Source organism: Uloborus diversus, unplaced genomic scaffold, assembly GCF_026930045.1.
Source record: "Uloborus diversus isolate 005 unplaced genomic scaffold, Udiv.v.3.1 scaffold_14, whole genome shotgun sequence".
NCBI lineage: Eukaryota > Metazoa > Arthropoda > Arachnida > Araneae > Uloboridae > Uloborus > Uloborus diversus.
Window position 1 is genome coordinate 1,665,420 of NW_026558098.1, and position 11,919 is coordinate 1,677,338.

Here is an 11,919-nt window from a genome sequence, read left to right on the forward strand (position 1 = left end):
ACAGTGTTCCGGCGATCCAAAGCAGTTTGATCCCTCCTGTCACCCTCAAATTATTAAATCTTATTACCACTTTATGCTTTTTACAAAAGTCAGTTATTTCGCCTTTTCTATACCTTTTAATTACATCCTCGTTATCAAATGGAATAGACCAATAATATCCTAAGTAATCGCAGGTATAGTCGAGTGAACCAATAAAAAATTAGAGCACTTTAGTTACATACTTCTTTTTAGCGAAAGTGGACATTGCTAGTGAGCAGAGCCATGTGCTGTCTTGTTGTGGCTTGTTCAAAGGAGATCAATTGACATAGCTTATAAGCTTGTTTTTTATAAATATTTTTCAAGTTCAGAGCTATCATCCATACCATGATTATAACTTTTTCTCTTCATGTCTTTCTTCTATCTTGTGCAACATAATACAAACAGAACATGATTTCATACCATAGATTTCATACTCATTCATCCTCCATACGCAGAATGAAGTGGCTTCTAAGGAATTTGAAACAGAACTTCGATTATGTTGGAAAATATTCCCAACTACTTATCTAAGACCAGTCTGTTTCATTTTTAAAAATAGTACCTTACCTTCCTACTGATTTTGAAGATTTGTTTAGACTTTAAGGTTATATTTTCTGTAACTACAAATATAAGAAGTCAGATTTGAAACGTACTGCACTTTGGTAGTAGTTTCTGATTAAAAGCATTTTTTAAGTACTTCATCAGGGATCACAAAAAGTAAATCTGAAAATACATCTTTAGAAAAATTCATTCTAGCGAATTTTGTGTAACCTTTTGTGTGTACTTTTACACAGTTCAGCAATGGCTCATCATTCAAAGATACATATTGGTGAGAAACAACATTTATGTGAACCTGACGAAAAACCCTTTCATTGCCAAGATTGTTCCAAGACATTTTCTAGTGCTTCACGGTTGGAAAATCATTTGAGGGTTCATACTGATGAGAAGGTGGAAAAACCTTATAAGTGTGACTGTTGTCCGAAGGCTTTTACTGATTCTTCAAATTTAAGGAGACATATGAGGGTTCATACTGGTGAGAAGGTAGAAAAACCTTATAAGTGTGACTGTTGTCCGAAGGCATTCACTGATATTTCAAATTTAAGGAGACATATGAGGGTTCATACTGGTGGGAAGGTAGAAAAACCTTATAAGTGTGACTTTTGTCCGAAGGCATTCACTGATATTTCAAATTTAAGAAGACATATGAGGGTTCATACTGGTGAGAAGGTTGAAAAACCTTATAAGTGTGACTGTTGTCCGAAGGCATTCATTGATATTTCAAATTTAAGAAGACATATGAGGGTTCATACTGGTGAGAAGGTGGAAAAACCTTATAAGTGTGACTTTTGTCCGAAGGCATTCACTGGTATTTCAAATTTAAGAAGACATATGAGGGTTCATACTGGTGAGAAGGTAGAAAAACCTTATAAGTGTGACTGTTGTCCGAAGGCATTTGCTGATTCTTTAAATTTAAGGAGACATATGAGGGTTCATACTGGTGAGAAGGTGGGAAACCCTCATAAGTGTGACTGTTGTCTGAAGGTATTTGCTAATTCTTCAAGTTTAAGGAGACATATTAGGCTTCATACTGGTGAGAAGGTAGAAAAACCTTATAAGTGTGACTGTTGTCCGAAGGCATTTGTTCATTCTTCAAATTTAAGGAGACATATGATGGTTCATACTGGTGAGAAGGTGGGAAACCCTCATAAGTGTGACTGTTGTCTGAAGGTTTTTAGTGATTCTTCAAGTTTAAGGAGACATATGAGGGTTCATACTGGTGAGAAGGTAGAAAAACCTTATAAGTGTGACTGTTGTCCGAAGGCATTTGCTGATTCTTCAAATTTAAGGAGACATATGAGGGTTCATACTGTTGGGAAGGTAGAAAAACCTTATAAGTGTAACTGTTGTCCGAAGGCATTTACTGATTCTTCAACTTTAAGGAGACATATGATGGTTCATACTGGTGAGGAGGTAGAAAAACTTCATAAGTGTGAATATTGTTCTAAGAAATTTTTACACCTTTCGATGCTCAAGATACATAGACGAATTCATACTGGTGAAAAGCCCTATTCGTGCGAACTTTGTTCGATGGCATTCACTCAATCTAATCATTTAAAGAGACATATGGGAGTCCATATTGGTGAACAGATGGAAAAGCCATTGAATAGTGAATGTTGCCTAAACACATTTTCCGATATTTCGCAGCTCGAAACACATGAAAGAACTCATACTGGAGAAAAGCGTCATTCATGTGGGTACTGTATGAAATCATTCACTGAATCTGTACATTTGAAGGAACATATGACAATCCATACTGGTGAAGAGGTGGAAAAACCCAATAAGTGTGAACATTGTTCTGTTGAAGAGGTTGAAAAACCCAGTAAGTGTGAACATTGTTCTGGTGAAGAGGTGGAAAAACCCACTAAGTGTGAACATTGTTCTGGTGAAGAGGTGGAAAAACCCAATAAGTGTGAGCATTGTTCTGGTGAAGAGGTGGGAAAACCCAGTAAGTGTGAACATTGTTCAGGTGATGAGGTGGAAAAACCCAATAAGTGTGAACATTGTTCTGGTGAAGAGGTGGAAAAACCCAATAAGTGTGAACATTGTTCTATTGAAGAGGTGGAAAAACCCAATAAGTGTGAACATTGTTCTGGTGAGGAGGTGGAAAAACCCAATAAGTGTGAACATTGTTCTGGTGAAGAGGTGGAGAAACCCAATAAGTGTGAACATTGTTCGAGGGCATACACTGAAGCTGCGCATTTAAGGGAACATATGAGAGTCTATGCTGGTGAGAAGGTGGGAAAATTCCATAAGTGTGAATGTTGTTCGAAGGCATTTACTGATTCTTCACGTTTTAGGAGACATATGAGGGTTCATTCTGGTGAAAAGCCCTATTCGTGTGGCTTTTGCTCAAAGACATTCACTCAGTCTTCAAGTTTAAGGAAACATATAAGAGCCCATAAAGGTGAAGAGGTGGAAAAACCCTACAAGTGTGAATATTGCTCGAAGGCATTCGCTAACGGTACAGATTTAAGGAGACATATAAGAGTTCATGATGGTGAAAAGCCCTATTCCTGTGACTTTTGTTCAAAGACATTCACCGTTTCTTCAAGTCTGAAGAACCACATGCGGGTACATACCGGTGAAAAACCCTATTCGTGCGATTATTGTTCGAAGGCATTCGCTTGGGGCTCAGATTTAAAGAGACATATGGCGACCCATAGTGGTGAGAAGCCCTATTCGTGCGAACATTGTTCAAAGACGTTCACAGATTCTTCAGGTTTAAGGAGACATGTGAGAATCCATGCTGTTCAAAAGCTCTACCCGTCTGACTACCGTTCAGAGGCGTGTAGTACTGATGAAGCCTTGGGTGCTCACCCTGGGGAAGGAAAATTAATCTTCCTAATCCCTATAAGCCTACCTATAGGGTCTGTTAACCTTGATGATGGTCAGGGGTAGTCCCTCCCCCCGCATAGAGTGGCGTAACTAGAGGGGAGCTCACAAGAACCGGGCCCATTCAGAAGTAGAATGTTTTTCAAAAGCATTTGTGGTACCACCAGCGCCCACTAGGAGGCGCACTCTCTTCCTGAAACCGAACTGCATCCCAAGCAGTCAGTAGGTGCGAGGACGCGGACGAGCAACCACCACTCACGCCAGCTCATCGCCATTGTCGTCCACAACTACTACTCTGTAAATAATATTGTAAATATCTGTATAAATAGTTTCTTAATAAATAGCGTAACTCGTACCCACACATTCCTTATCATTGAAAAAAAAATGCGCCTTGGGAAAACAAAGTAATTTCAAACAGAAACAGAAAATAACTTAGGGGAAAAAGCTTGATATCTTTCTTAGAAATCTTAAAAGATTTTTTTTTCAATCGTTGTAGATTATTAATGAGTTAATCAAATCTTTAACAAGCTAAGCTTCGGAAGCCCCCCTAATCGGAAAGCCAAAGCCATTAAGTATCAAATCTCGTTTCCAGGGCATCAATTTTTGCAAAATATTTGCCCCAAACTCTATTTCAAATGGGAAAAAACAATTTAAAAAACTAAAAAAACACGCTTTCGTTGTAAAATGAACTAAAAAGTGAAAAATAATCTTTGCATAGCTGCCAAGTGCTCCGTTTTTCCCGGAGTTTCTCCGATTTTTATTGCGTACTCCGAAAATCCGATTTTTCCCAAAAAAAAACTCCGTTTTTTTTGACTTTGCTTGTACACTTTTCGATTTTTGAGGAAAAAGAAGAAATTTCCCTATCCTCGAAGGCAGGAATTGTGCGCAAACTCAACAAAAGAGAAGACAATTTGATGCTTTGGAAGCTTAGTGTCAGGATAAACACTGAGGGGGAGCGCCGATTGGAGATCGTCGTTTTTTCATCGAGCATTTCAGCTACGTGTAAAACGTAGCCGCCATGTTTGGTCATTCACAAGATGGAAGTTAGCAGACGATACTTAAGCGCCTTCGTTTTCAAAGACAAAGCAGAATTGGGTGTTTCTTTTAACTGCAAACTAATGAAAATAAGCAAAATGTGCTGCAAAATGTTTTTTTTTTTGGTTATTTTAAATAATTTTATTGAGAAATATGAAAACAGTTATACCATTTAAAATTTCGTTTTATCCTTATTGCTTTGGACACGAATGTGCTAAAAATTCGCAATTAAATTGTAGTTTCATGGGGATTTTTTATTTTTGAATTATTTTCATGCTATAAATTCAAAATTTTATATCTGAATTTTTGACTTAGTCGCTATATTTGGTCATTTGCGAGATTTTAGTACACAAGACTCTTAAGTGGCCAAGTTTTCAAAATCGGAATTAGATGTTTATTGCAATGCAAACTATTGAAAATAATGCAAAAATGGGCTTCCCCCCCCCCCCGGAAAATTCTAAATTTTTTTCTTGAAAAATGCAAAATTTTTTCTTCAGAATATTATTTATCCTCATTGGTTTAGACTAATGTGCTAAAAACTCGCTATTTCGTCTAAATTTTAGTTTTTTAAGGGTCATTAATTATTTATAATTGCTTTTCATGCTATAAATTCAAAATTTTATATCTGAATTTTTGACTTAGTCGCCATATTTGGTCATTTGCGAGATTTTAGTACACAAGACTCTTAAGTGGCCAAGTTTTCATAATTGGAATTAGTTGTTTATTGGAATGCAAACTATTGAAAATAATGCAAAATAGGCTTTTTTTTCGGAAAATTCTAAATTTTTTTCTTGAAAAATGCAAATTTTTTTCTTCAGAATATTATTCTATCCTCATTGGTTTAGACTCTAATGTGCTAAAAACTCGCTATTTCGTCTAAATTTTAGTTTTTTTAAGGCTCATTAATTATTTATAATTACTTTTAATGCAACAAACTCAAAAATCTATTGTCTTGACTTTTTCGCGTTGTTGCCATGTTTTGTCATTTGCAACATGAAGTAGACAAGACTATTAATAGCCTAAGTTCCCGAAAACAGGATTAGTTGTTTGTCTCAATACAAACTATTAAAAATAACAGAAGGCAAAAAGTTATGTTTTTTTTTAAATAATTTTCTTGAAGGGGAAATTTTATCTATTTGATCCTTATTGCCTTGTAGGCTTTGCTATAAACTGAAACTATCTCATCTAAACTGAAGGTTCCTGCTGACTTCTCATTCATTATTTTTTTTTTAATAAATCAGAAACCTATTTTAACTTAAATTTTCCATGTGCAAAAAAAGTATTGAATATCTCTCTTTAAATCCTATTCATCTATTTTTTTTAAGGGAAGTTGTAAAAACTGCCTCCCCCACTCCAGTTTGTGTTTCAAAACTTAATGACATTGGTGGCCACTAAGTTTTTGGAGTCGAGTGCCACTGGCCACTTTCAAAATTTCAGAGTCTTGACCTTTACTATGAAGTTGCTTTACTTCCAAGTATAAGAAATAATTGTTTTTTTTAATCTTCAATATGTTCTTATGCATGTAGGATATGTATAAAAGCATATTTTCTAAAAAGGATTGCAGTTTTATTAAATCAAACAGTAATCATGTTTTTTTAAAACTTTTCAATATGTATCTATGTAATGTTGCTTTTTTAATGTAAAATAATTTTGTTTTAAACTTGGTTGTAGTTTTGTTGAAAATCTAACATGAAAATTTAGAAAAGCATTTTATAAGTGCTTAGAATTTATGGAAACTTATGGTACAGAAGGAAGGTTTAGCGCAGGCCACGATTTCATGCTCCTATTTTAGCCCTCAGTGCTCCTATTTTTTCCTTTAAGTGCTCCTATTTTTTGTATCTTGAGGTTGGCAGCTATGTCTTTGGATGATAATAGTTGACCAATCACTTAATTTTAATGTAATACAAAAAAGCGTGGGGTGCTGTCTATTTACGTTTTTGCTTGGACAACAAATGGAAGAAATTCAAGACAACTGATAAGAGGTCTCCCATTGGACAAATTTTGTCTGATGCAGAAAAATTAAAGGTTTTTGTAGATATTTTTATGTAATTTTTGCGAGCATTTTTAATGTATTTTTTAAAATTTTTCCTTTTTCACATTGTTGTATTTATGCCAAAATATGGATTAAAATTGGAGGAAACTAACAGTTAAAAGAGTTAATTAATTAATTTGATTATAGAATATTGCATTGTCATCGGGTCTGTGGTCGCGTGCCAAATTACAAAAGAATCCGATCGCAGGAAGTGGCCGAAATTTGAGCTGCAAGATTCCGTTACAAGATACATACATACATACATACATACAGGTGAAGCTAATGATAGCGTGTTAAAAAATTAAAGCTGCGCCCCTCACCCTAAAGCTATTTTTTGGTTGCGTCACTGCCTTCACACTATTCCTTTGACATTCGATAGCAATAACAGTTTTGGGACACATAGTGTTTGTTGTTAACCCACATACATGGTATATTTTTCAGTTTTGTTCATAACAATGCACAAAAAGGCATAAAATTTTAACTATTTCTTTAAAACACTAGAGGAATATGTATAATAACTAGCTGACCCGTGCAAAGCATTTACGCTCTTCGTTAGGGTGTCCCAAAAGGAAAACCAACTTTCAAAAGTTGGAACCCTCTAAAAAGTTTCCTATGGTGGACATTAAACCACTGGTAAAATTTTATAACTCTACGAAAATATTTAGAGGTCCTCCAAAAGCGTTGAATTTTGCCAAAATGTTCCAAATTTAGAAAAATTTCACTAAAACACGGGTTTACGTCCACTAGCGCCCCCTACATTATTTTTATAATTTAACCATTTAGGCATATACTATAGTGGGGTGAAGTAGCTGAAAGTTAGGCCAAAAATTTTTGGGCTACCAGTGCACCCTTTTGGATTCAGATAGTACATGGGTAAACGAGTCCAAAAAGTCCGGGACAATTTTTTTTGGCCCTCTAGCGGCGTTGATGACGTCATCAATATGGCTGCCAAGTTTTGTGCTGCGAGTCTATGTTTCCCTCTGTAACTCGGATTTGTATTTTTATATTAACATATATTATTAGTAATTTTTAATCAGAAGAAAACGTGCTTTCTAACGGCATATTTGAAATCATCATTCATGTTCAAAAAACCAGAATTATTTAAAGTTTTTCAAAATTTTTGATCTCAATTTTCATTTTTTGAGACAGTTTGCAAGACAACTTCAAATCTGGTATATGCAAATGAAACCGTGTATTATACTTTTTGTTCATTAAAAAATTGCCTTTCAAATAGTACATATGACTTTTATTATGTTACATACAATTACTATTTACAAAACGAAACAGCATGGCACATAGAGTCAATATGCCAACTATGAAATCAGTGCTGTTTCCAAGAAGTAATAAAGTAACTTCAATAATGCTTAAACAATATGTAACATGCAAATATTGTAATTTCTGATGTATAAATAAATAAATTTTAGCCTATTCAGGGGTATTTATAGGATTGCTATCAAGCAATTGGTACAAAAATAAGAAATAAAGGAACTACTTTGATATACCCCCCCAAATCGGAAATTTGGCGACTTTTTTTTCTCGCCAAAAATTGTTGCCACAAAACTTTTTTAAAAAAACTAAAAAAATGGTACAAAATACAAGAATATACTAAATTTGGCAACGGCAAAAAACCTGAAAGCTGAAAAAAACCTAAATTGGCAACACCAAAATAAGAAACAGCAACCCTAAAAAGTCCGTAGGGAGTGCCAGATTTGGCGCATAATTTTTGGGGGGTATATCAAAGTTATACCGAAATAAAAGAATGTATACTATTATCCAGAATCAACAATACGTTGTCAAAAACAGAATTGTAACACTTCCAAATAAAATAACATCTTGCTGATATATATAAAATACTATAAGAAGTTAAAACAACGTATAGGCCACAAATTAGTAGTACACTAATTTGTGGCTCATACAACACTAACACACTACTACAAATTAGTGTATACACGTGATTCGTGGTAACTATTCAACGCTAAAGACATCCGAGGAAAGTTTTGTATAACCCTGAAACATCTGTACAAGATTTTCCTTCTAACTCCTGCCTTTATACGATGTTCTATATTCTTTTATTTTTCAAGCACAGAAGTATTTGATCAATTTTTATATGCATTAATACTGTTTGACCGCGGATTGTATGTAATTTGGCAATCTGCCAAGTAAAGACGATTCCATCTGAATGAATCTAGCAGGGGAGAAGGGAAACTAACAATGGGATTTTTATGCACGTGTGTTATGATGTTGTGAAGCATCTCTCGAGGTCCGGGATCACGGTAACGTGGAAGAAAAAATTAAAATTGCACTGTGCGGTTCACGATAACGGAGACGCTTAACGTGAAATTTCACTGGTCGGGACCGCAACTTTCTTGGAACCCAACATATAAAATTTCCCTAGAACCAATGTAGTTGGAACATTAAGTTTTGTTGGAAATATGACCTCTTAGTGTGTTTAATCGTCTCACAGAGGTAAAGCATCTCTCGAGGTCCGGGATGACGATAACGGGGACGCGAAACGTGAAATTTCAATGGTCGGGACCGCAACTTTCCAGGAACACAACGTATTAAATTTCCCGAGAACCAATGTAGTTGGAACATTAAATTCTGTCGGAAATAGGACCTCTTAGTGTGTTTGATCGTCTCACAGAGGTAAAGCATCTCTCGAGCCCCGGGATCCGAGTAAAAGGACGCTTAAGGCGAAATTTCACACTGGTCGGGACCGCTACTCTCTTGGAACCCAACGTATTCAATTTCGCCTACATCCAATGTACTCGGAACATTAAATTTTGTTGGAAATATGACCTCTTAGTGTGTTTGATCGTCTCACAGAGGTAAAGCATCTCTCTAGGTCCGGGATCACGATAACGGGGACGAAAAACGTGTAATTTCACTGGTCGGGACCGCTACTCTCTTGGAACCCAACGTATTCAATTTCGCCTACATCCAATGTACTCGGAACATTAAATTTTGTTGGAAATATGACCTCTTAGTGTGTTTGATCGTCTCACAGAGGTAAAGCATCTCTCTAGGTCCGGGATCACGATAACGGGGACGAAAAACGTGTAATTTCACTGGTCGGGACCGCTACTCTCTTGGAACCCAACGTATTCAATTTCGCCTACATCCAATGTACTCGGAACATTAAATTTTGTTGGAAATATGACCTCTTAGTGTGTTTGATCGTCTCACAGAGGTAAAGCATCTCTCTAGGTCCGGGATCACGATAACGGGGACGAAAAACGTGTAATTTCACTGGTCGGGACCGCTACTCTCTTGGAACCCAACGTATTCAATTTCGCCTACATCCAATGTACTCGGAACATTAAATTTTGTTGGAAATATGACCTCTTAGTGTGTTTGATCGTCTCACAGAGGTAAAGCATCTCTCTAGGTCCGGGATCACGATAACGGGGACGAAAAACGTGTAATTTCACTGGTCGGGACCGCTACTCTCTTGGAACCCAACGTATTCAATTTCGCCTACATCCAATGTACTCGGAACATTAAATTTTGTTGGAAATATGACCTCTTAGTGTGTTTGATCGTCTCACAGAGGTAAAGCATCTCTCTAGGTCCGGGATCACGATAACGGGGACGAAAAACGTGTAATTTCACTGGTCGGGACCGCTACTCTCTTGGAACCCAACGTATTCAATTTCGCCTACATCCAATGTACTCGGAACATTAAATTTTGTTGGAAATATGACCTCTTAGTGTGTTTGATCGTCTCACAGAGGTAAAGCATCTCTCTAGGTCCGGGATCACGATAACGGGGACGAAAAACGTGTAATTTCACTGGTCGGGACCGCTACTCTCTTGGAACCCAACGTATTCAATTTCGCCTACATCCAATGTACTCGGAACATTAAATTTTGTTGGAAATATGACCTCTTAGTGTGTTTGATCGTCTCACAGAGGTAAAGCATCTCTCTAGGTCCGGGATCACGATAACGGGGACGAAAAACGTGTAATTTCACTGGTCGGGACCGCTACTCTCTTGGAACCCAACGTATTCAATTTCGCCTACATCCAATGTACTCGGAACATTAAATTTTGTTGGAAATATGACCTCTTAGTGTGTTTGATCGTCTCACAGAGGTAAAGCATCTCTCTAGGTCCGGGATCACGATAACGGGGACGAAAAACGTGTAATTTCACTGGTCGGGACCGCTACTCTCTTGGAACCCAACGTATTCAATTTCGCCTACATCCAATGTACTCGGAACATTAAATTTTGTTGGAAATATGACCTCTTAGTGTGTTTGATCGTCTCACAGAGGTAAAGCATCTCTCTAGGTCCGGGATCACGATAACGGGGACGAAAAACGTGTAATTTCACTGGTCGGGACCGCTACTCTCTTGGAACCCAACGTATTCAATTTCGCCTACATCCAATGTACTCGGAACATTAAATTTTGTTGGAAATATGACCTCTTAGTGTGTTTGATCGTCTCACAGAGGTAAAGCATCTCTCTAGGTCCGGGATCACGATAACGGGGACGAAAAACGTGTAATTTCACTGGTCGGGACCGCTACTCTCTTGGAACCCAACGTATTCAATTTCGCCTACATCCAATGTACTCGGAACATTAAATTTTGTTGGAAATATGACCTCTTAGTGTGTTTGATCGTCTCACAGAGGTAAAGCATCTCTCTAGGTCCGGGATCACGATAACGGGGACGAAAAACGTGTAATTTCACTGGTCGGGACCGCTACTCTCTTGGAACCCAACGTATTCAATTTCGCCTACATCCAATGTACTCGGAACATTAAATTTTGTTGGAAATATGACCTCTTAGTGTGTTTGATCGTCTCACAGAGGTAAAGCATCTCTCTAGGTCCGGGATCACGATAACGGGGACGAAAAACGTGTAATTTCACTGGTCGGGACCGCTACTCTCTTGGAACCCAACGTATTCAATTTCGCCTACATCCAATGTACTCGGAACATTAAATTTTGTTGGAAATATGACCTCTTAGTGTGTTTGATCGTCTCACAGAGGTAAAGCATCTCTCTAGGTCCGGGATCACGATAACGGGGACGAAAAACGTGTAATTTCACTGGTCGGGACCGCTACTCTCTTGGAACCCAACGTATTCAATTTCGCCTACATCCAATGTACTCGGAACATTAAATTTTGTTGGAAATATGACCTCTTAGTGTGTTTGATCGTCTCACAGAGGTAAAGCATCTCTCTAGGTCCGGGATCACGATAACGGGGACGAAAAACGTGTAATTTCACTGGTCGGGACCGCTACTCTCTTGGAACCCAACGTATTCAATTTCGCCTACATCCAATGTACTCGGAACATTAAATTTTGTTGGAAATATGACCTCTTAGTGTGTTTGATCGTCTCACAGAGGTAAAGCATCTCTCTAGGTCCGGGATCACGATAACGGGGACGAAAAACGTGTAATTTCACTGGTCGGGACCGCTACTCTCTT

The 11,919-nt window shown here is 37.4% G+C and overlaps 1 protein-coding gene across 1 annotated transcript; it reads left to right on the forward strand.

Annotated features, from left to right (window-relative positions):
• Nucleotides 1-816: 816 nt before the first annotated feature.
• Nucleotides 817-3,263, forward strand: LOC129232828 (zinc finger protein 729-like; the record flags this gene model as incomplete). Its single annotated transcript, XM_054866927.1, is given in 1 exon segment — nucleotides 817-3,263. A coding segment is annotated over 1 exon segment (2,447 nt), but the record flags the coding sequence as incomplete, so codon positions are not given.
• Between the last annotated feature and the right edge of the window lie 8,656 nt (nucleotides 3,264-11,919).